General features: G+C 33.8%; 2 protein-coding genes across 2 annotated transcripts; both read right to left on the bottom strand.

The window, feature by feature from the left end:
- Positions 1-260: 260 nt before the first annotated feature.
- Positions 261-15,930, bottom strand: LOC147068023 (putative neuropeptide precursor protein). Its single transcript, XM_085952444.1, has 4 exons — positions 15,751-15,930; positions 13,400-13,573; positions 7,155-7,356; positions 261-1,417 (listed from the first exon to the last, which is right to left on the bottom strand). The coding sequence occupies exons 1-4, from the start codon at positions 15,851-15,853 to the stop codon at positions 844-846; spliced, it is 1,053 nt and encodes a 350-aa protein (XP_085808570.1). The 5' UTR covers positions 15,854-15,930; the 3' UTR covers positions 261-843.
- Positions 15,931-20,086: 4,156 nt separating this feature from the next.
- LOC147068022 (uncharacterized) lies at positions 20,087-23,882 on the bottom strand. The gene has a single exon (XM_085952045.1). The coding sequence runs from the start codon at positions 23,727-23,729 to the stop codon at positions 21,048-21,050; it is 2,682 nt and encodes an 893-aa protein (XP_085808171.1). The 5' UTR covers positions 23,730-23,882; the 3' UTR covers positions 20,087-21,047.
- Between the last annotated feature and the right edge of the window lie 1,029 nt (positions 23,883-24,911).

Here is a 24,911-nt window from a genome sequence, read left to right as displayed (position 1 = left end):
GTCTCCGACACGGTGTACGGAATATCAAAAATCATTTAGGTGGCTAAATGAAAGCTTCTCTTTTATCGTGCAGGTCTAGCCCTGGAACTAGGATATTGTGTCAATAAGATCATACAGTATTTTTCTATAATATTATTTTGATACAAACGCAAACAAATAATATTTCTATAATTTACTTGCCTTTCATTTAAAAATATTTCGGACTGCACAGGGAAATGGTATAGGTACTTACTAAATAAATTAATACAAAGCCATATTTTAAAATACCTTTATTTATCGTTATTACAATATAATATTATAGATTTCTAGATTGGAATCCTACATTAATTTTCATGAATACATTTTTAAATGTTGGTAGGTATGCTCTTAATATTTTGTATTCAACTGAAAGATTTCAGGAATGATATACACCATCTATTTTTTTAAATTTGATATAGAACAATAATTTGATTACATAAACAACTATTTATAATAGTATATTACTTAATAACATTCTAATAGACAAAAATAATTCATAATATGTTTTTGGATATAGATGTATAATAAAAGTGATAAGATGTAATTTATATCGATATGTGAACCATTCTCATGGCTATGTTCTATGTAGATGTTATTATATAATATTAGATAATATCTATACGAGAGATTTCTTAAATAGCAATTTATAATCAAGTGATTTTATGATATTATAATAATATAGCTGATAGCCTCAATGCGCTTAACTAACATTGATATGAGAATAATAATTAGTGATCGAACAGTGATACTTATATTATTTTTGATCAAATAATGTTAAGTGTGATGTTAAACGTATATTGTAGTTGTATCGATTATTGGAAATATTTACAAAATCATACGACGAGTGATAGGGAATCCTTGTTCTCGTGCGCCTTGAGATGTTTTCAGTAGTTCGTTCAACGAGTAAAGATCATCGCGGGGCTTGATACTTTTCAACGCGGATAAATAATACGAGTTTGGTTCTGATCGTTTCTTGGCAACCATGAATCTTTTGGCGAGGCGATTTGTATTTCCGAATCCGGCCCATTGTCGTTTACGTCGCAGGGAATCCAAGTTTTGAAGGTAGTTCGGCTCAGAAGGAATATATTCAGGGAAATCGTGGGAATATTGGTAATGGGTCGGTTTTTTTTGGAGTGTTGGATGAAGGGAGTAGTAAGGTCTTGAAAAGTGACTGCTAGGAATTACTGGTTCATCCAACCATCGTTCGTCAGGGTCTTCCCTTTCTTCTGCGGTGTCGTCTTCGTAAGGGTCTCCTTGGTTGTAGTAACTGTCTGGGGAATAATAAGTTGGAGCAGGTTCAGTATTGCGTCGTTGCTGAGCTTCCCAAAGTGAAAGGAGAGCTAGAATTTCATCTGATCTCAAGTCCGACTCGCGCTTGAATCTGTTAATAGCAGATAACCTAAAACACAAAAATACACAAATGTTCAATTTAAAAAATATTAATTTATAACGAATCTAAATAATAATCGCTAATATAAATGCTATGCTATAATGTGTGATAAGTTCCAAGTGGTGGATCATTTTGTTGATTTCACATATCCCACTTCCCACAAATATAACTTAATTTAAGCAGTGTGCAATATTTGAGTTTTATTTTGGAATAATCACATATAATTATATAGAAAAACACTTTCGTCTATAGAGATGGAGCTTTAATGTATGCAATTGAAGCAAGCAAGGAATGATTAATTACAATGGATTATTTTATTTAATCAGAATTATTTATGCTTCGATTATTCTTTAAATCTTTAAGATGTTGATTCTTTCTAATGAAGTGATAATATCATCTGCTTCGTGGAAAATCACCACTGCTCTCAAAATGTGTGATATTTGTTATATTCGTCCATTCGTTTGCCGACTTTTCTAATATGCCGCACCCATGCAACGCATGACCTGTCTACCGCCACAGGACGCCATCGAGACGTATAGAAATACAATCCACGATTATGAATATATAAGCAGTCAATAATCCTCAGCATTATTATTTAGTTGAAAAATTCCGTAAAATGTATGTAAAACAAAGAGATTAAAACCAAATACAATAACTGCACTCAAGTAAGTAAATACAATGCACATGAATGGCACGAGTAAGAAAATTGGAATGACATCTTAGCGGTGTTAATATTTGTGTAGTTTACCAACTTAACCATGATTCATGCGATTGCTAAATAATTTCAAATGTCATAACAGAAAATAACATATGATATTACTGCTCCTCTATGGTTCAAATTCATTCAATAATGTATTCGTTTGTATGATAATAATTGATAGCATAATATTATTCCTAGTTTAGTTCCCACAATAAAGTTCAGAGAGCTCCTTTCTACCCCAAGCATCATCATCAATATCAGCCTGAATCTATCCACTGCTGGATGAAGGCCTCTCCAAGCTGTTTCCACTTCTCTCGGTCCTGTGCGTTGCGTTGCCACGTACTTCCACAGAACTTTATCATTTCATCGATCTAGCGGCCTCTAGGTCTATCTTGCAGACGTTTTATACTTCTTGGATACCACTGGATGACTAAATTTGTCCAACGATTGTCCTTTCTTCGAGCTATGTGTCCAGCCCATTTCCATTTGAGGTTTTTAGAAAACTCTATTACATCGCAAACCCTTGTCTGTTCCCTTATCCACTTATTCCTCTTTTTGTCCTTTCGCGTTATGTCCAGCATGCACCTTTCCATACCACGTTGTGCTACTCTAAGTTTCTGGATCTCTCTTTTACTTAGGGTCCATGTTTCTACCCTAATACACCACTGAGAACTAGACTGCGTGCTTTTTGAAAATATTTCTCCTAATAATAAGTACCTAAGTATCTACACACAAAAATTGAATAATATTTTTATAATTCAGTTGAATTTTAAATCATAAAATATCAATCTTCAATATTTTAGGAGTCCATAACACATCACTGCTTTACTTATTTGCGTTTCTTCGTTTAAAATTCAGGAAGGCACGACCAAGACGTGATGTCGCCGAGGCAAGAATAATAAAAAACGTTGCCACCTTATCAATTTTCTTTAAATATAATAAATTTCACCCTGTGGGCAAGAGCATTATTTTTAAATTAAATATTTTCGTGAAATTTGTTCTGAAAGAAATACGTGAACAAAATGTATAGTACCCTTTTAAGTTTAATGTAATCAAATAAGCTATAGGTACTAAAATAACTCCTACGTATATTCTTTCTGATAGTACATTCAATTTCAAACGTTATATTATATAGTATTATTAGTAAGTAAATGAATTAAGAAGAAATAATATGTCATGGATACGTAGCAGTCAATGATATTAATGTCATTGGTAGCGGTACATACATGCTTATTACGTAGGTCGTAAAGCGTTATAAAACTATTAGTAAAATATCTTCAAGTTAAATTTGTACACAATACACACAATAATACGATATTTTGTTTCTTAACACCTAAATTATTTGACATATTTTTTGAAGTGAAGAAACTAATCAAATAATGTAAATTTGTAATATGGCAACATCATAAGCTTAGAGATCAAACGAGCCCACGCATTCAGCCCCTACACAATCACAGATCAAATTAAATGAAGATGTCAAAATTTATGTACGAGGGTGGGTCAATAAGTCCTTAGAAAAGCCGACAGGTGGCGCGACTAGTACTGTAAGCGGTTTGTTTTCATGCAGCGGCACTACCGATTCAGTATGCTGCGAAGTTTCAATCAGATTGGTCGGGTTGTTGTGTGTTTCTCGTACATTTAAAAAAAAAATTTGCTTGTTTACAAAAAATGGAGAAAATTGAGTTTAGAGCTGTTATTAAACATTTTAATATAAAAGGGTTAACAGCAAAGGAAATAAAAAATGAGTTGGATTTAGTTCACGGCATATCTGCTCCTTCACTTGCAACTATTTATAACTGGTTAAATGAATTTAAACGTGGTCGTACATCAACAAAGGATGAACCACGCTCAGGACGTCCTGTAGAGGTGACTACACCAGAAATGATCAATAAAATCCACGATATGGTGTTAAGTGACCGAAGATTAAAGTTGAGTGAGATAATTGAGGTTACAGGGATCTCAAAAGGTAGCGTCATTTCTATTTTACATGACAAATTGGGCATGAAAAATATTTCTGCAAGATGGGTGCCGCGTTTGCTCACAGTCGACAATAAACGCAGTAGGGTGGTGGCCTCTAAAGCCCTGTTGTCGCTCATGCAACGCAATCCGGATGAATTTTTTCGTCGCTTTGTGACTGTAGATGAAACATGGATACACCACTATACTCCCGAGACGAAAGAACAGTCAAAGCAGTGGATTGCGAAGGCAAACCATGTCCAAAGAAGGCGAAAACCGTAAAATCAGCTGGTAAGGTTATGGCTACTGTATTTTGGGATGCACGTGAAATTATTTTCGTTGACTATTTGGAAAAAGGAAAAACAATAACAGGGGATTATTATGCATCTTTATTGGACCAGCTAAAAAACAAAATTGAAGAAAAACGGCCTCATTTAAACAGGAAAAAAATCCTCTTTCATCAGGACAATGCCCGTGTTCACACATGTTTACGATCAATGGCTAAAATTGAAGAATTGAAGTTCGAATTGGTCGACCACCCACCGTATTCGCCAGATTTAGCCCACAGTGACTTTTTCCTTTTCCCAAACTTAAAAAAATGGCTAAGTGGACAACGTTTTTTTTCAAATGAAGAAGTCATCGATCGGACAAATGCTTATTTTGAGGACCTTCCGAAAACTTATTTTTCTGACGGTTTAAAAAATATTGAGAAACGTCTAACCAAGTGTATTGAGCTCCAAGCAGCGCTCGGAATGGAGCGGAACGCCCCGGAGCGCCGTTCCTGTTCGTGGGATTCTTAAGGATGGCGTTCCTGTTCGTTAAAACCTCGAAAATGGCGTACCGGTTCGTTAAATATCCGACGGACAGCGAGTCGTCTAGTAAAATCCTCAAGCGTCATACTTAATATTATTACGTTCCGAGTTAGATTTAAAATTTACGAAAATGAATTGATATGTACAAAGGTACAAAAACATAAATATTTTTTTTATTAAAAAATTATTTTACTGGTTTAGAACCACTGAATTTTCTATGACCCGTACATAATTTACTTAAGTTTTTTTGAAATAGTGATAGAGTAAGTGTAAGACAGCGTATTTGAGAAATAACCTTTTTTCAAGACAATACTTTTTTCAACGAATTTGGCCTTGAATGCACCAATAGACATATTACTCTTTTGCGTCAATGGTGATAAAACAATAAAATTGTATACAAAGAAATGCACTGGGGTAAGTAAGATTTATTGCATTGTCGTATGGGACAATAATGTATTTTGAAAAAAAAAGGTTTTTATGATTGTAAGGAAATGTTGGAAGCTATTTTACATTGGAATGTAGATTTACTGTATTATTAATTTATAAAACGAGACACTTACTTTTTTGCAAGTCCAAACATATTATTTTAATACAGTTAAGGTGAAGTTACATGCCTAAATATAGTGAGTTAATAACGTAATAGTTATAATGCACACTGGAACTTTTAAATTTTTAAATGAAACATATTCAATACATATATTATCTTTACTGCAGTGGTAGGCAATTGTTTTTTGTAATGAAACTTTAAATTTTGTATCGAGACAACCATAATTGGCCGAATTGTCCATTTATCATATTATTATGTTAGCGAAATTTACATGGGTTTGACGCGTTCATAGTTTTTGTATTTCATAATGCAATCGAGGTCGTTCATTGGTCGTTTATCAATATTAAGTTGTATGCAGCCAATGATAAGCGTTTTCATCAGAGGAAGCGACAAAATTAGACTCCTTATTTTTCCAAATTTAATAATTTTAAGTTGTGTTTTTTATCTTCTATCATATATTTTTATTGTTTTAATTTTATATGGATATTTTTCGGGTTGAATGAACTGTGTTTTTGATGGTTAAACTAATATTATAATAGATTTAATAACTTAAATCAAATAATTCCATAATTAATATAGATACATATTCGTGAACATCGTATGCATGTTAAAAAAATTTGTATTGTTTAAGGTACAATACGAAATAAAAATATTTAAATAAATCAATCAGAATCCAATGAGATAAATATATGAAAAATTTCCCTGTATATAACAATTTCTATAACATTGGAAACCTATTAGAATAAATTATCCTACATGTCCACATGATGTAAATATTTTTTTTCTAATAATATGTACCTACACTTCTGAGGTTGATTCATATTTAATAAATAATGCTACATTTGTAAATCTTGCGTATTGCATACTTTTTTAATTAATTTATTAAAAACCATGCCCTTGCTTTTTCGTATACGATGGATTTTGATTTGATTAAAAAATAGTTTACCATAATCAAAATATTTCGAATTTACGAAAAATCAGAGCTTTGAAAAAAGCGGCATGTATTTTGTTTAAACCGAAGTATCTTCACTCATATTTCTATCCACTCTTAGTTGCATATTTTTATTCAAACTACTAACGAAACCAATGGGAAATTGTAATTAGTTTGTCTATTGTTTCGTGTATTTTAATAATGTTTCCCACTCCAATTAGATTCATATACGTTTAGTTATTTATATTTGTATAATTATTAATGTATTTTTTAGAAAACGATTTCGTAAACTAAAACGACTCTATATTTGTATGTTACCACTAATTGTTATAGTCGATAGCGTATTGGGCGAAGATGATGATAAAAAAGTACATCATGTAAAAGTAAAAGATATTTTTATATTATAGATATTATTATATCTAATATCACACATTTTTGGAAAATTGTCGAGCGTTCCTGTTCGTGAAATTTTCCATTTCGAGCACTGGCTCCAAGGAGATTATGTTGAGAAATAAAAAAGAAATACAGAAATAAAAACTGTTTTAATGCTTTTTTCTAAGGAATTATTGACCCACCCTCGTATGTAGGTGCCTATCTATATAATCAAATATCGATTAATATGTAAGTAATATATACTTATATATAATTAAGTAGGTATATAAGGATTCGGTATTTATAAATAAGCATATTTTGACAAATAAGTCGTAGGTATTGGAAAATGAGCAAAAATGTAGATTCGTTAAAAGGTTGAAAATATAGTTTTTAAATAATTTTAAGGTAGGTACGTAATAAAAGCTAACCTGGAAGCGATGTTGTGGTTGTTGTGTGAAGCCGGTTGAACGGAGCGTCCACCCCGCTTCCTCCTGGAGGCCTGGCGCCCCATCGACGGGGGCTCCCCATAAAGCTCTGCTCGCATCACCACGTGCTCCAGGGTCCCTGGTGCAGGAGGCGCCGGAGCCGCCGGTCTTGGATTTGCTGCTGGTATCGGTTGACCGTCGTAAGCTGAAAGTAGGTGACTCATTTAGGTGTTGGTGTCGTTACTTTCAAATGACACTAACACCATTCCAAAGTGATTTCGCCGTAGCCGCAATGCCAGAAGGATATGTCCTTCCTCAGCCTATATCGTATATTAGTCTATGGCTGCGACAGTTGTGAAGGGACGTGAGAAAAATGCTATGTGAATACAAGATCATTAAAAAATACACAGAGTTTCAGTTAATTGCTATAACCCGGAGTAGAGGGAAACAAATGCCAGGTCCTGTCGTCCACCAGAAAAATAAAGTTCCCATGGGGAAATTGGCGGCGTTTCCCGCGAGGTAGTTTATATGAAACTTCCGCCATGCTCTCAACAGTCTCAACATCCAAATAAACGAAAATAACGCACTTGCAACAATATGACGTGAAGCTCGCGCAATAGATCAATAATTAATACGAATCAGTATATTTCTTTATTGATTTTTTTCTATTCGTATTTCAGGCGGACGAAGTCGTAAACGATCGCAGTTAAAGAATTAAAATGCGTTTATATTGGGCAGACAAGTCAACCTAGAAATAACAATGATAGAATCGGTGTGGAGATTGAAGACAGAAAAATGCAAAGACCTAACTAACGTTTGAAGTTGCTCGTTTGTTAGCGGTCGACCATTGGAAATATTATGTAGGTACTCCTTACTATATATTTTTAGTAAGGCTTAAATTTTAAATTCGAACTAAGAACTAAACGAAAAACCGCCACAAGGTTTTTCCGTTTCAAATTCAACATTCATAAATAATTCGTTTTTTAAAATTCTCCTTAGGATAGGTTATAATAAATTATGATGCGAAAAACTATTCGAAGTGATGGAAGTAGAAGGTTTTGGTACGTGTTTGCAAGATTTTTATTTTATCAAGAGAAAATTTGCGTAGGTACGTTACGTATCTACCTACATATTCATACATACATTACGAATGATAGGCTTCCACGGCGAAATTATAACATCATTAAAAAACACAGATTTCATTCATGTTGGTTTATTATCGACTGAAGGTTTTTTTCTTGTGGAATTTAAATGGATATTACTGCTAATACCAATTAAAAATACAATGAAAATATAATAAGAAAAATCTTTTATACTTATACCTACATTTATTATATAAGCAGGCTTCTAAAAATCTTGTTACAAGCATATTTGTAATAATATGTATAATATTACAATACTATCCCGTTTGAAGGAGAGGGGAGATGGGTATGCTCAGTTAGAAAATGGTGAGTGGTTGTTTGATCTGACTTTTCTTGCTGATTTCACATGAAAACTTAGTGATATGAACCTACAGCTACAACGTTAAGGCAAATGTCAAGGCTGTATATAGATAGGCTTACCATAATAATTATGAAACTCTAAGCCGGGACAGGAACGGGACATATGGCAAAGAAACAAATTTAATTTAACCATCAAAAATTGTTTTTATCGTAATATGTACAAAAGAAGAATGTCGACTCTCTGCAGCAGAAGTTTAAATTATTTTATTTATTGATTGTAGGTACCTACCAGTCCGTACTTCTCGCTGGAATGAACTTTTTTCACACCCTACCCCGCTGTCTCATCACATAATATACGCTACCACGGTCAATCATGACAATCATTAATACGCGGAATAGCCGGGACAAAAAATGCCAAACTGGCCGGGACGCCGGGACCAATGTGTGAAACCGGGACGTATGGTAAGCCTATCTATATAGGGCGTCGTTAAATACATCGAAGAGATGTTGAGCATAGCTGCATTCAACAAAACGAAAACGGTGACTAATCAACCTAATATAACTAGAATGTAGGACCTTCTGGAAAAAAGTCCTGACTTTGGTTGTCAAATAGTTGACCTAGGGAATTCGGGTGGACACCGAGAATTTTTTGACAGTTCCATTATGGATTGTGTTTTTAAAAAAACCTGACATTAGTGTTTCGAAATTTTTGTGTTAGAAATTAAAATTTAAGAAATTTTTCTAAAAAGGGTGCTGGAGAATTATTACAAATCATTTTTTTTGCCGTGTTTTTATTTGTCTAAGCCCAAAGGTATAGTTTATTGGCTTTCAATTTCAATGTTCAAAATCATTCTGATAATTTTCATTTTTGGGGGGTGCCAGGGCCCCTTGCCCCCCCCTGGGTGCGCCACTGGTACCTACTATAATTTTACGCTAAATTAGCCGAAAATACTAAAATTTTGAAAAATTCAAAACGAAATGTTCTGTAGTCTGTACTAAAGATTTTTCAAAAACACTGCAATTTTCACAGCTTTCTATTAACGACGTATAAATGTCGACAGAGTTGATGTAATGTGTTCCACACACTCAACCTAAAGCAAGTTGTAGATATAAGTTTTTTGTGGTTAAAGAAATTGCACTAACTATCAGTGAAAATTGCTTATTGGAAAATCTGGAAAATGAGATATTAACTCTGAAAAATTACACAGCAAGAGAAGAATCATTCTGGAAGACCGTGCGTACAAAAAAACATATTAATTTGAGAAGATGCATTGAAATTTTACACTCGTGCAACATGACAGATGCACTTCAAGATCACTTGAAGATGGCCCTTACCACCGCCATCTTTAGATTAATAAGGCCTGAGCATAACTTTTTGCACAAGCAGCGAGTGGTCCACTGCCATACTATTTATTGATAAAAAAAACTTGCAAGCAGAGTTTGGCATTCTATAATGACTGAAGAGTATAAATAAGTTATTAGTTGTTGTTGTTTAGAATCGACTGTGACACTGACAAACGTCCTAGTGTCGTGTGTTATGATAATATTATACACAGAAGAAGTTACTTTGATCGTCACTTCCAATTATTAATAACACAGAACCACTAAATCTGATAAACTCTAAGGTCTCCAAGGTTTCCAAGATACGTTAAAGTAATCTGAAACTAAGAATACCTCCGACTACTACTAACGGGAGGGGCGGAAAGGTAGGAGCAGTTGTGAATGTATCGGCTTTCCTCTTCAGTCGGCAATGCCCTTACCCACTACCTGATATCCAACTGATGGTGAACGAAATACAGGCACAGACGTCACACTCAGTGGTGCACCCAGGGGGGGAAAGGGGCCCTGGCCGATATGTAAAAATAATTATATGAAGAAAAAGAGTCTATGGGTTTAATTTATATTCTCCTCCTTGGGCTCCCCCCAATATTAAATCCTGAGTGCGCCACTGGTCACACTAACGACGGAGATTTATAACAAACTTTAAATATTGTATTCTGGAAGCAACTATCATTTTGCTATTAATTTTACCAAACATTATACGTTTGTAAGATCAAGAATGACGATTAGAGAGTGTGGTAACATATTGCCAGTGTTGACACTGGATAGTAAATCACATCCTACTAGAAGTTGGACAATATGCCTAATAATATTATGTTTATATTATTTATGTATTATAAATATAAATAAAAAAATGTTTGTTTGATTTCCTTTTTCTATTTCGCCACAACTGACATCTAGATAACGATAAATACAAATTTTGTTTGTCCAAATTAGGTAACTTTCCTGCCAATTCCAATTTTAATTTTTACGACAGCTCAAGATAAAGTTTGCATACCTACCTATTTTGGATTCGATTTTAATTCGATGTTCTTTTATTTGACTGTCAGAATTAATAATTTCTTTTTGACACGTTGTATGCGTAGAAGCAGAAAATTTAATATTGAAGAATGTAATTAGCTGGGTACCTACTTATTATTATTCTGAATATCGATCAATCAATAATTGACCTCGTGCAAAACCGGGTACTTCACTAGTTATAAAATATTATACCTAAATCGTGAAATTTAATAGTAGGTACCTAAGCACCTACCAAAGTTGAGATACACCTCGAAATCAAGATTAATTGTATTAATAAACCAATCCTGAAATAATTAGTATATCATATTATCTCCTGCGTCCTGCTATAATAATTATTATTTTTAACACTACAACAAACAATGAGGCTCAATGACAGTAGTGTAGTGAAACGGTAGTTGAATTAGTAATACAAGAGAAACAATCAAAAACACCCAAGCTTTGAGAAAATCGCATAAGTGACCTCACTGAGAATCGAGCCCGTAGCCCTTAGATGAAAAAGCAGCGCCTTACGCACTGGACTATAATAATCTATCACCTTGTTATTATTGTATTAATTTTTATATCATTATGACAAATTTGATTGAGTTTGATTTGTATGTAATTATATTTAATATTTGATAGATAGTTGACAGCAGTATCATAAAAGTATAATGTTGATTTTTTATTCAATTGAATACCAACCAGTACCTACAAGGCTGTAAGCTTTGTTTCTTGATCATTCAATCTGTCGGAGCGTACGAAAAGCGGTTTTCTTTGTAAATTTTCTTATGCCGTAATGCTTGTAATGGTAGGTACAATGCCAATTTGTTATTATGTAAATGGGTCGTTGAGCGGACTAAATGACGCGATGGAGACATTCAGAATCTATGAAGCGGAAAGACAGTAATGTGCCAAGATTTCTGAATCGTAATTTTCTCAAAAATAAAATTTAATTGACGGAAAAGCTACTTCAATAATATGAGTTGGTGAAGTATGCAAGGAATAATGATCGGAATTTATTATACCAGGTAAATACCTACCTACCTACTTACCACCCACCTAATATATTAATTTGTTGAGCCGTGGAATGAGTAAAATGTATCCTATGATACGTATAAAAATCATGTAGATATTATGAGATGACAAAACATGGGTTCAAAATATAGCTAAGTACGTACTTACCTAGATATAGTCTGGGCTTTTTAGACAAAAAACGAGGCCCAGGGCAACCTGTATTATTAAATACCCCTATTCAAAATTCATAACAACGAGGGAGAAAATATAAAATGCTAGTTTTAAATCATGGTACTTATTTAATAGTATTTATTAAAATACAAAAGTTATTAAATTTTACAAAAGATTTTCCTGCCCGTAACCTTTGACATGGTTTGGATATCTATGTTAACATTACGCAACCCGATTATTTGGGGAGTATATTAGTGATAATACAATACTTCGATTGGGCAACAGTAATAAACGAATGTGATTTCCAAAATAAATAAAATCAAGTTTTTAATACATTGACCATATATATTATAAGGAAACCAAAACGTCCAACCGTACGATTTTGATGATATACCAGTATTGCACACTTATGAGTAATGATTTCAGCTTGTGATTTCTCGTGTTTTTTAGCCTCTCGAGGTTCGAGAAACCGAGAATTAAAGATTATTTGTTTCTCGAGAATCAGAGATTGGTTAATTGGTTTCTTATGTTAAGGTTATACGCGAGTGAAATATTTGTAATAATTTTTCTTCGTCCTGATGATTTTCTCCCTACAAAACAATGCGTCCAAAATAAAAATCGAGGACTTTTCCTTCATTTCTTCCCACGTCAGAGCAGTTTTCAACGAATGTAAAAATTTTCCTTCAAGAAACAAAGTGAAGAACTTTGTTTTAGTTTTCATTGCATTTCATTTTCCTTCTGGGAGACCAGTTTTCACTTAAAATATTTTGTTTGACGGAGTTCTTCCCCTATATTTTTAAGTTGACGGACATTGTCACTTGATAGAAAAATATATTTAAAATAATAATTAATAAAGTCATTACTAATTAAATACAGTATTCGAGGAATATTCTATCAATGCTAGTGCGTTAGGAAAATGCGCATCTAAAAATGAAAAAAACATGGCGAAGTTATTCCTACATATGCTTTATTTTTGATTATATTTTGGTAAAATAACTAAATATAGTCTAAAAACAGGCAATGAATTTTGCAATAATACACATAGTAATATAATATTATGTAGAACAATGCTGAAGAAAGTCTTATTTACAAAAAAATGCTCCAGGGAATATTAATTTTAGATAAATTAAAATGTCGTTACAAATTCAATCATAATCGTTCTGTAATCACGATAAACAAGATTGTAAAACAAATATCCATATGATTCCCTATATAGGTACAGTCCAAACTATGTGATATATGAGTATTAATGTTACAGTAGTGATATTTCAAGAATATTACCGTCATCACTCAGTGCCATCGGGTAGGGTTCCAGGTCATTCTTGTCACTCTTGTTGAGAAATAGGGATTGGGAGTCATCCTTAGCCTGGTCCCAGTTCTCAGGAAGGTCAACAGTCTCTGATGGAGGTATAGTTGAAACGGAGTCACCAAGAACTTCCACTATTTCGTCAATGTCTAAAAACAGCGAAACTTTTAATTTGTCTGTGATAACATTTTTGTTCGTGTGGGAGGGCCGGGCCATCATTGGAATTATTGAATATACACGGATCATGATGATAAAAGAATGTACAAAAATATCTGGAATCGCTGTCAAATTATATAAATGTTGTTTGGACTCTGTATCTATTGTCTAAGGTTTGGACAGTCCACATCGTCCAAATTTTCGCGTTTTAATCAAAACGGGTCGCTACAGTAAAAAAAAAACTCGCAAACACGACTACACTTGCTTGTTTGTCATTGCATTTGCACATGTTTTCTATCCGAAGCGTAATACAAAAAAATATTGGCAATAATTGTATAGTGTTTGTGAACAGTTTTTACACATATTTATTTGTTTACGGGCAGATGCGTGTTGGTCTGGACTAGGTTTAATAATGCCGCTTATTCTTTAATCTGGTATGTAAGTATAACAGAATGACATAATAATATTATGTTTAACACATAAATGATTGCAGTTCCCTAAATTAATTTAAGCGACGTCATATGCGGGTAGGCAGCTCATGCGTTCCATAGGGGCGGTACATTATAAAGGGCGGCGAATGAAGCGACGAACACAAATATTACAACTTTTGAGAGCAGTGGCGGTTTTCTACAAAGCAGACGATTTGGTTGCTTCATTATACAGTATCGATATCTTAGTTTATAAAAAAATAGAAGCATAAAAAATCCTGACAATACTTACTTGTATTGTAATACCCATTGCAATACATATTGTAATGGCGATTTGTCGCATAGGCATTTTTTTTACAATGTTGCCTCCAAACTTATCAGTGCCACAGACCTCCATATACTTAAAACTACCACTGTTTCAGAGTAGGTTTCGTGGAAATGCTCTAATTCTCAGTAGATTGTGTGTACGTCAATTAAAAAAATATGTTGCCTATATGTCTGTTTAAGATAGCCAAAAAATAAATAATAAAATAGGTAGGTAAGTAGTTACCTGACGAATTGGCAGACAATTTTGTAACCAAAAATTAAAGGGGTCGGCATTCTTAGTCTGCTTTATGGCGGCGTATTGCCTAGAGATGTCACTGATACCGAACAGTACCGTGTAGATAATTCATGAGAATTAATTTAAATACCTAAATAATAGGAAAGTTTCTGCAAAATCCACTCCAGTTTTCATGACGCATAAAAGAATTAAACTAAATGCAATCGAATATCAATTAATCAGTGACATCCCTAGGGGTACTGTTCGGTTATACGGAATACAGCGGAAAACGCATTTTGAAAATAGCCGATAAACTGGATTATTTGTTAGGTTAACCTAACCAAACCTAACCTAACCTAACAAATAATCCAGTTTATCGGCTTTTTTCAAAATGCGTTTTCCGCTGTATTCCGTATAACCGAACAGTACCATAACATAATGTTTGTTGCACAAAATTTTGAATTCCATCACTACAAAAGACAACGTCGTTACTTTATTTTTAGTTTGGAAAACAATAAAATTTATAATAAATCAAATATAATAATTATTTTTTGTAAACTTTTATTGATGTAAAACTGCATGAGAAGCGATTAGTGAGTCCTATTTATTAGTAGAAAATCAGGATGCCCATCAATAATCGTTGGAAATGTTGGAAAATATGAAATAAAATGAAGCGGCGTCCCGGTATGTAATTAGTATTTACCACTACACCACTGAAATCGAGATGAAAATAATAGCATATGTAGTATTTTTATTCATATATTACAGAATTAATGTTACTTATGCTACATCTATATGAATGCATTTATAAAGCTAATATTCTTATACTCATTGGAACTTGTCTAAAATAATTCGTTGTTCTTAGTGTGGATAATATGTACCTACCAACGTTCATATAATGCGTGTAGGCATGTTAGTTTTGGTAGGTAAACATTAATTATTTTGAGATCAATATTAGCGGCTTATTCGGAGAATGATAAATAAGTGCGACTACTTAGTAACAATGAATACACTAACTAAAAAAATTATATTTTATAGATTTTTGGTTCAAATAATACATCATATATCATCAGAAAGTAAGGGGAAATGTTATTATGATTAATTTACTCTAATTCACAATAATGTTACCTGCGCAATAATAATTCATACAGGTGTGCCAGGTAATTGTGTGTAGTGGTTGAAAGGAGGTGAAATGATTTACCTTTATTCCCATGATCAGCATTTTCGCCAGCAGGTTTTGGCGCTCCATTCACTATTATAAATAAAGTCGAACAGATAACCCAAAATATTTGTTGAGCTTTCATAATTTTCTCAGACGCCTGTCTACTACGCAACACGCTTCAGCTCAATGTGTTACAGGTTGCCTACAATCCAGGGGAAGTGATATCTTCCTGAAATAGAAATACGCTGGAAAATAACGAAGTCAATTTTCGCGAATTCGCAAGCATCTCGTTCTACTAAATTGAAATCGAGGACTCTAAAAAGAGATAAACATACAACATGATGCGACTGTCAATATTTTTGATCATGCGCGCCAGAATGTTTGACTGGTAATAGCGGTGATTGAAAACATAGAAAATTTAGGATCTTTCTAGAAACATAGCGAAAAAAAATCGCAGACTACGGATTATTTATTCGATCCCAGCTGATAATTTGTTTTTAGTAATAAGAAAATAAGTGCATGCACATTTGAACCGAAAACCGTCATTAAAGATATTTTGCCGGGAACACGGTAGGTACCTACTTACTTCCATAGATAATCTTACTTCGTCTTTTCTCCACGCATATTATCTATGATGCCTAATATCGATTTTTAATAAATAAATTTATTAATCTTAGATCCACATTTATCGGATTTATGATACATATATTAAATTCTGTAATTCATAGCCCCCACATCCTAACGCATTCCACCATGCCAAGATGTTTGGCGGGTCCCCCTACCTATCTATAAGGATAAGGGCAGTGTGTTAATGTTAATGGTATTTTGTGGAATCCCATGGCTCCGCGATGTAAAATTAAGGGTATTAAATGAATTTTTAGTGTTTTTTTTTGTATTTCATATAAATCCACTTGAATTAAAGTTGTCTGCACTCAGTATCATATTATTATGAAGCACTAATTGTGACCCACTTCTTTAGTAGCCAAGTAACATGCGCCTTTAGTCATATTGGATAAATAGCCATATTTATTAGTCAGGAAACACACTAAAAATAATAATACATTTCTACACGTGAATTATCATTTTTAATTATATACTGTTCATAAACTTTCTTTAGTATTCAAGGAAATTGGTGGTGTTCATCTCATTTAACTGGTCGACCCGCCATGCCGAGTTTCCAGGATAGAGCCTTGTCAGCCTCTCCTTTGTGGGGGCCATCCCATAATAACCTTAAAACATATTCAATAATTATTTATCTATTTGAAAGTCATATTATAGATAAATACCTTTATAAAATACAGGAAATCATCAATGTTTTTAGCATTGAAGGTCTTTATAATATTACTATGTAGTTGAGATATGTACCTACCCAGTTACTATCAGTATATTTAATTATGAAAGGTTATTAAAATATTGATGTTTGGGTAATCAATATAATATTATAGAATGCTTACTAAAAACTAGTCGGTAAATGAAATACAATAGGTTTTAAAGATATTTTTTATTAGGTAAAATGCTTAAAATTATGTACCTAATTACACTGTAAAAACTAAATAAAACATATTGTCATAGACAATGTAAAATGGACATGGTGATTTAAAATGAAATTGATATCGGAAGCTAGGAAGAAGTATTCTCATACACTTTAGAAAAATAAAATTAATGTCTTTAAAAAACTTTGTACGATAAGTGTAATGGAGTACAATAGGACACTTGATTGATCCTATCAAATGAGTTCCATTCAGACGTGAACTGCGATAACCTCAGGTTGTTGCAAACTTCCTAATTAACAAAATGAGAGAAAAGTAGGTAGGTATTATAATAACATTAAAATAGAGGTAAATAGTTTCACTCCAGGTCGGAGTATAATATGGATCTCCACAGTCTGGAGGTATTTTAATACTTTACAGAGGTTGGTTGTTAATCATACGCTCAGGCTATTGGGTCCATACGCTTGATTCAAATACACACGTTGATTGAAAACATCTGAATTTGACTCAGCCGCAGGATTTAGATTAACAAACCATGAAGCATTAATTTGATTTAGACTTTACTATAAAGTGGGAACAAGGCCTGAACAAAAACAAACTATAAGTGCAAGTGAGAAAGCATTCGGCACGCTTATGTCTCCGCAATATGCGTTAGAATAAGAGAATTTCTACGGCCAAATTAAATATTTATTGTACACGTTGCCTGTAAATATTGATTTGGATGATAGTTATTTAAAAACTACGAGCACATGTTACTGAAATGTATTGGTATTGTGTTAAATATAAAGTTAGTGGTAATTATTTTTAGTTAATTTAGTAGAAAATATGGTTAACTATGTTGTGTTTCTATTTGGTGGCCATACTGAGAAGCAATATGATGGTATAACGTTTCATAGTTAAGTTAATAATAATAAAAATGAGTTCTACTGTGCATTATACGCAAGAAACATGGCTTCATTTTTCTAAACAATACCCACTCTCTTTATATTATAATTCTGAGAGTGGGTATGATTTTTAATTGAACTATAAATAAAACAAAGCAAAGTAACGATTAGTATGAAATATCTTAAAATAGTTTAAAAATTATATATTAAATTCTACAAATTTCTTTTCTAGACAATAGCTATTCTTTTAGTCACGTTATATTTCAACCTTTCAAGGTTGAGGTAGGTATTGTTTTTGCACATTTTGGAAGGTCTCATAAAAAATTACTAACCATTTACCCATATCCTATTTAGAATGTGCGGTAATTAAAACGTTAAACGGTTATTATGAAAATAAAAGTAGATTGAGTGAATTGTACAGCTTTAAACCAGTTCAAGACATATGCCAAAGCGCATCAGATTAGCCAGTCAGCAGTCACATATCAAAAACTGAAGACCACCATCACATTCTGAGGCATCGTCTGAAGTCATCTTCAGGGCTGAATAAGTTTCAATATTTACAACCACAACTCATTTGACAGGTTTAACAAGGCACAACATAAATGTTCACCCACATGAAATGAGTAAACTAGGTACTATATATTTATAATTATATTACATGAGGCGTCTAATTCCAAAAAGCTACAAGTCCACATTTGGTCAAAATCGAGAAAAAAATACGCACATATTCTTTGTGTAATTTTACACAATATGTTTCATATTATTTAAAGCTTGGTTGATTTCGCGCGTGTTTAAGTCAACCAATAAGGGAACGTTCAATATTGCAAATGGCGTCTCCCATGCTGTAGCATCCGGTAAACTCATGACAGTGCCACGGTAATATGTGCCTTATGCGGAATAAATTAAAATGTGAGGTACAAGTAGCGCTACGTCCAATTTTATTTTGCCTATATTTATTACATTTAAGAGTTTATCGGCTGAAACAAATTGACATTTGGATCTAATTTCGACATAGAATAGAATGGAAAAAATAATCTCACGTTAAAACAAATAATTGAAGCTTGAATCACAAAAACGTTGTTTTCCACGAATATCGAATTGTGGACCTGTCGCTTTTTGTAATTAGACGCCTCACATTATCTCTCATAATAGTGTGTATACTGTATATCAATATATTATATGGCGAGTATAATACACAGGCATATGTTTCAACATTATTATCCAATTGTTTCATTACAAATTTTGACCAAATAATACAATTATACCTAGTCATACAATATTCAGTATTATATTATGGAAGAATTTACCTTTACATTTTTAGATTCATTATACTGAGTGACTTCAAATAGTATGATTCCTTCATGATTTTGGGATTAAATAGTGCAATAAAATCTGTATGAGAAATACTTTAATATTCGTTAGTATTGTATTTTGTCACATCATAATAATATTGTAATTATTGCTATGATGACATCATAGCGGTTGCCGCTTTCAAAAATATACATTTTTGATTTTCATTTTAATGTTACATAATATTACCTATTATTTATTATTCATGCCAATTTCATTGAAGTGGATACCATTAAATCAATTCAGGGTTGCTTAATCTAAAAAATAAAAAAAATCACATACCTACACAATGCATCTATTACACAAAATATAATATAGACAAATAACTTATAACGTAAGGCGGCAGTCATGTCATTTTATAATAATATTTACTTATTTATAAAAGTCAAAAAGTTGTAATATATAATTACTATACATGATTACTACATCTTAACTTCCTGCATACAAGGTCATATTTTCAAAACATTTAAGTCTGCAAACACGGAAATAATATTTGATTAAAATAAAAAATGAGAATTATTTGTAACGTCTCATTGTTAATGAACCAAACAGTACAGAAATAGTCCATACGCTGAAGGAATTAGTTCAGGTGAGCACACAAGGGGAAGGTTTTCAGGTTTGGACCCATTACAAGAACAAAAAAAATTAAGCGAATGGAATATTATTTCTACTTCTTGGTCAGGACCTCATGACAGATGTTCGTCAGGCGGATGATTTGGTTGTCGAGCAGCCTTCTCAACGGGTCAGCCCCACGCCTCATGGCAATCTACGACATGCAAGGCCTGTGTTAGTAGAAGACGCGTGGCACTCATGAATAATTTCTTCATTTGAGGCATTCAATGTCTAAAAGAGTAGGCATTATGGGTAACACAAATGGGCCATAATAATTATGACCGGTAGGGCACGTGTAATTTATAACCATTTGTGAATGCGACAGGTCGCAATAACTCGGAGAGCACCCGTAGTTAAAGCTGCAGAACAGGTGTTCATTGCTAGACTTAAAATGTAGTGTCTGGGTATGAGGAATATATCCGCGGATCAAGCGACGTGAAGCTATAAGTTGTGGCAGAGGCCCCTACTAGATTTCGTTTAACCCCAAACCATTCCGCCGCTGCCTTAAAAAAAAATTAATAATAAATTACTATGGATACTCTTTCAAAATGAATCCCCCAAACCATTTTTCTGTGTGCACACCTGAACTAGTGACAATATGACTAAGAAATCAATACATTGTAATTCCTTCTCTGTAGTCAGCGAGTAGTCTAGTGGAGATACACATAGTACAAGACCCATGTGTATCAATACTTAAATCATATTATCAAAATTCAACTGCTATCGATATTTACCGAAATGTTTAATATTCATCTACTATTCACAAACAGATTATAATATAAATGTAGAAAGTGCCTGCATATAATTGGTACTTACATAATAAATTATCAGAAAAACTATAGCCAAGCAACACATCAATAGGTATTTATATAACAGCAGAGATGCCTTCATATTATTATCTGTCTAAAAGGATATTTCAGAAAGTCGAAATCATAAAATGAAGTGCTAAATTGAATATAGGTAGAATTATTTGATCACTTATGGGTATTTGTTGACATCACTATTTCTTTGATTTTTTCTTTACCAGTTTTTCACGTACTGATTTTTTATTCTTAGACTTTTTTCTTGACCGTTCATGACCACTGTCACTTGAATCCGAAGAGTCAGAACTGCTGGATGTGGTGGAGCTGCTGTCCGACGAAGAACTGCTTGATGAACTTTGGTGCCTTTTAACCTTTTTCTTCTTCAGCACTTTCTTTGTTTTCTTTTTCTTTTTTCCCGCTTCACTCGAGTCAGAGGAGTCACTTGAACTACTCGATGAGCTTGTGTCGGATGAACTAGAAGAATATTTCTTCTTTTTCATTTTCCGTTTACTATTTTTTGAGCGGGACTTCAGTTTACCGTCGTCATCCGTCGAACTGCCTTCAGTGCTCTTGCTAACCTTTTTGTGTCCATTTTTTTTTTGGGACACCTTTTTTTCCACATCTTGACTAGACTTCTGTTTCTTTTTCGGTGATTCATTTTTTTCTCGGGAATTGGGGATGTCTTGAGAAGATGTTTTCCTTTTTTTAGTCTTAATATCCGTATTAGTTATGTCATCTGATTTCTGTTGATAACCTTTTGGATGTTTTGCGTCTGAAGACGCTTCAACAGGATTTGAAGATACATTTTTCAAGTCTTTAGGATTACCAGATTTCTTGGATAGAGAATGGCTATTGTGGTCTACAGATGAGGATTTTTTGTGGACTTCTCTTACATTATATGATAATTCATTATTTCTAGACAGTCGATCCATGTTTTCATGGTTCTTACTCGTTGAAGGGACATTATCATTAAATCCAGACTTTATTCTCGAATTATTTTCAGTATACCTGCTGTCATTCCTATAATCTGATGACTTACCTTGTCTATCTGCCGATCTATCTAGTCTACGATCAGGACTCCTATCGTTTTTGGAATCATTGCGTCTTCCCGGTGACCTGTTTCTGTAATCTCGCGATGAATTTATTCTACAGTCAGGAGACGGATTGTGGGTGGTATTGCTTACTCTATGCCTTTTATATTCAGGTGATCTATTTCTTGCATTTCTAGGAGACCTGTTTCTTCTAACATCCGGCGATCTCTGAGGAGAATTGTTTTTTCTGTGTTCAGTAGATTGATTTCTTCTGTGTTCAGAAGATTGATTTCTTCGTTGTTCAGGTGATTTCGTTCTTACGTTATTCGGCGACCGAATTCTTCTGGTATCTGGAGAATGATTTGAGATACTGCTACGATCATTTCTAATCTTGGGTGATCTATTTATCCTATGATTATTACTATTTCCATGCTTGTCATCGTGAGGTTTTTCATTATAATTTTTCAGCATTGAAGATGTCTCAGGAGATGCTTTTCTTGCCTTTTCTGTATTTCTATCCTTTTGATGATCTGCGGATGTTTCTTTATATCTATTTGAAGAGTTTGAAATATTTCTTTGGCGATTGTCATTTCTCGATGAGTCTCGTTTAAAATCATCGGCTGATTGTTTCTTTTCTGAATTATCTCTTCTAAGTTTAGAATTATTACTCACCGGGGTGGATTTGTTTTGATCGTCATCAGAATGTTTTCTGTGAAGATTATCTCGTCTTGCGTGGTCTCTATTTTTATGACCGTCACGTTCATTGGATTGATTCATTCGGCGGTTACGATTATCATAATCAGAGCGATGTTTACTTGGATTTTTGTGTTTATTTTCACTATCGTCAAGATGTATGACGCCCCTGCCTTTACCTTGCCATTTAATTTTAGACACAGATTGTGAGAAGTCTACATGTATTCTTCGGTCATCGATAAGGACATTGTCCATTTTTAAATATGCATCTTCACATGACTTTTTGTTATCGAATTCAATAAAAGCATATTGTAGTGAATCTCCACTTTTCTTATCCCTTATAACTTCACAACATACAATTTTACCGAATCGACTGAATATTATCTCCAAGTCATCATCACTTGTAACTGGATTAAGTTTACAAACAAATAATACGTTTTCTGGAGGGGCCATTTCTGCATCAGGTAAATCTCCGACAATCTCCAAAATAGTAGCCCGAGCCTTAGCTTCCTTTTCTTGGACCAGTTCAACCAGCTCTTCTTCAGTCTTTCCAACGGTTTCATCTATCTCTTCATCCGGGGCGATACGTCCTCCTCTCAGCCTTTCTGCTGTAGGAGATGGCGATCTCGAAGGCTCCTGAAGACCCGTGGGATCATTGAAAGGGTCTTCCAGAATGACTGTATGGGTTATACGGACATCCTGGTATGGCCTGTGTCCAGCGTCACATATTGTCTCGTTCATTTGCCTCAACACATCGTGGCCTTCGGTGACTTCTCCGATGACGCAGTGCTGTGCATCGAGGGAGTTCAAATCTGATGCCAAAGTAAAGAAAAACTGTGAGCCAACCATTCCATCTTGGGAAGCGACCATGGAAAGCAAACCGGGTTCGGTGTGTTTGATTCGTGGCATTTTTTCACATTCAAAATACCGCTTATCCGAGCCTTCCAGGATACCCCATACCGATTGACCACCGGTACCTTCACCCGAGGGATCCCCAGTCTGTGCGATAAATCCATGCTGAACGGTGTGGAACAGGCTGAAGTTGTAATATTTCAGCTTGCATAGTTTCAGGAAGTTTAAACATGTTTTTGGCCTTTTATCAGTAAAAAGGTCAACTGTTAAGTCGCCGAGAGTAGTTTCTATGACCACAGCCATAATTTTTGAATTATTTACGTTATAAAACTGAATAAAAACATTAAATTGACATTCGCTGCTAAAATAACGTTTTGACACAACGCTCAACTTAACCTCTAAACTGGATTTTTAACCAAAACCAATCCGTATTCCGTATTCACAATAGCTAAAATTGATATCAGCAAATTATTTGTCTGCGGCTTGCGCAAGTGTTTTGCTCTGTCGGTGAATTAATGTAACTGTTAGTTTTTAGTTGTTCGTCTCTATAAAATGGCTAGCGTATTTATTAAATTGATTAAAAACATTATACTATCAGGAAAGAGATGTCGCTCTACTTTAAAGTTTTAATAATGTACATAATTTAATATTTTTTCACTTCGCTGTCATCAAACTATTAAATTAAAAAAAAATTGTTTGCTAACTAGACCTAGTACTAAAAAACGAAAAAAAAAATGAAATTCAATAAAAATATAATTAATAAATTACCTACTTACTTATTCAATTATCAAGACTTATTAGTTATTAGTGTGAGTTTCAACTTGAGTTTCAAGATTACCGTATGTAATTTTATAACCTACTTTGATCATGGTAAAATGATGTGGATTAAATACAGTATTGTAATAAAAAAAGGTAAATTACCATTTTCACTTCAGACGGAGCATATGAATTTTAGAATGCGGAAGTATCCGGACTGTCCGGACTGTTTTTAAGTATTCTGGGATGGTTGTTAGCCATTCGTTCAACCTCTTCGATTCATGACCTGAACTCGAGTCCACATATTGAATGAAATTACAATATACCTAATAGACACGGACGTCGCGGGTTGTGCACCGATGGTGTAGAACAGGGGTTTACTACTTTTTTTGATCACGAGCAAATTTATGATCAAGAAGGCACATTCTTTTTGCAACGAAATTAATTTTAGAGAGTGGAATTATTATTTATTATTATTCCATGTCCGATCTTAATAGGATCATATGGGCCTCCACAGAGTGGAGGTTTGTATTAACAGATTTTATTTTTACGAGAAATGGATGTCAGCCACTTGCTCAACCTATTAAGTGGGACCCTCGACACCACATACCGGCGCTTAAGCCACGCGGCCATCGTGGGTGTATATACCTAATAGACACGGACGTCGCGGGTTGTGCACCGATGGTATAGAAGAGGGGTTCACTACTTTTTTTGATCACGAGCAAATTT

The sequence above is a fragment of the Rhyacophila brunnea genome, unplaced genomic scaffold (genome assembly GCF_057557595.1).
Source record: "Rhyacophila brunnea isolate RB1 unplaced genomic scaffold, BYU_Rbru_1.0 scaffold_3, whole genome shotgun sequence".
In the NCBI taxonomy this organism is placed as follows: domain Eukaryota; kingdom Metazoa; phylum Arthropoda; class Insecta; order Trichoptera; family Rhyacophilidae; genus Rhyacophila; species Rhyacophila brunnea.
The sequence above is the reverse complement of the archived record's forward strand: the minus strand, read 5'-3'. Positions and strand labels throughout refer to the sequence as shown.